The sequence below is a fragment of the Aplysia californica genome, unplaced genomic scaffold (assembly GCF_000002075.1).
Source record: "Aplysia californica isolate F4 #8 unplaced genomic scaffold, AplCal3.0 scaffold01031, whole genome shotgun sequence".
NCBI lineage: Eukaryota > Metazoa > Mollusca > Gastropoda > Aplysiida > Aplysiidae > Aplysia > Aplysia californica.
This window is the reverse complement of record NW_004798301.1, coordinates 9868-10947: the sequence shown is the minus strand read 5'-3', so window position 1 is coordinate 10947 and position 1080 is coordinate 9868. Positions and strand designations below refer to the sequence as shown.

Here is a 1080-nt window from a genome sequence, read left to right as displayed (position 1 = left end):
ATATAATGAGAGCCTACAACCTCTACAAGGGTACCTGGGGGGTAGTAGACACTATGTTGTTTTAAGGTCTTTTTGAAGCACTTAAGGTATTTTTTTACAATCTCCGCTTCTCCGCTTTCACAGGGGTATCCAAGGAAAAGCAGACACTGTCGCGTTTTAAGGTCTTATCGACATATTGTTATTGACACAATGTTTTACGGTCTAACTGACGCAATATAGGATGTTCGGTTTTTTGTTTTTTTTGGTATTACATGTTTTATTATAAACGTCATTATTATTATTATATTATTATTATCATCATCATCATCATCATCATCATCATGACGATGATGATGATAATGATGATGATGATGATGATGATGATGATACTTTCCCTACTTTTTATACAGCGCCCATTTAGTTTTACTCTCAGTTGCTCACGGGGAAGCCCAAGAGGCGATACGTTGAGCTGTTTCAATTAAACAAATTTTAAACATTTTATATAATTATATATTATTTTGTCTGAAAATCTAGCAAGATTCTCTCTCCTACTCTGCTTTCTAAACGATTATGATGATGATGATGATGATGATGATGATGATGATGATGATGATGATGATGATGGTGGTGGTGATGACGATGACAACGATGATGATGATGTAATAAAAGAAAACCCCAACAAAACAACCCTCAAAGATGGCTATCGTTGCGCCGATGGTACGTACCTGCGACTGGAACCGTACGCCTTCTGCGTGTACAGTAGAGCAGCAACAACACCACGATGACCACCAGCACCACCAGGGAGACAAGTTCCGCCGACATCTTTGTCACGTGTCACACACACACAGGCACAGACCGACCAACACAATCACAATTGCTGTTTGCTGCTGTCTTTGGTGTTTCTTCACTGTTGCTGCCGTTGCTGTTGTATTTTCTTTTCTACTGCCTTATATAATTGCAGTCGATGTTGCTTATTATGCTGCTGTCAATGTGCTGTGTTTTAAAATTGTTGTTGTCGTTGTTGCTGTTGTTATCACCGCTGATAGTGGGGTTCTCTTTCCTCGTCACAGAACACAGGAGTCTGGAAAGAGGAAAATAGGG

General features: G+C 39.5%; 1 protein-coding gene across 1 annotated transcript in view; it reads right to left on the bottom strand.

The window, feature by feature from the left end:
• The window catches only part of LOC101853359 (copine family protein 1), a gene marked incomplete at both ends in the record, with an annotated part of 7808 nt that extends 6748 nt beyond the window's left edge, over positions 1–1060 (bottom strand). Inside the window, 1 exon segment of the mRNA XM_005111253.2 lies at positions 705–1060. Coding sequence (XP_005111310.2) covers positions 705–801 — 97 coding nt within the window.
• Between the last annotated feature and the right edge of the window lie 20 nt (positions 1061–1080).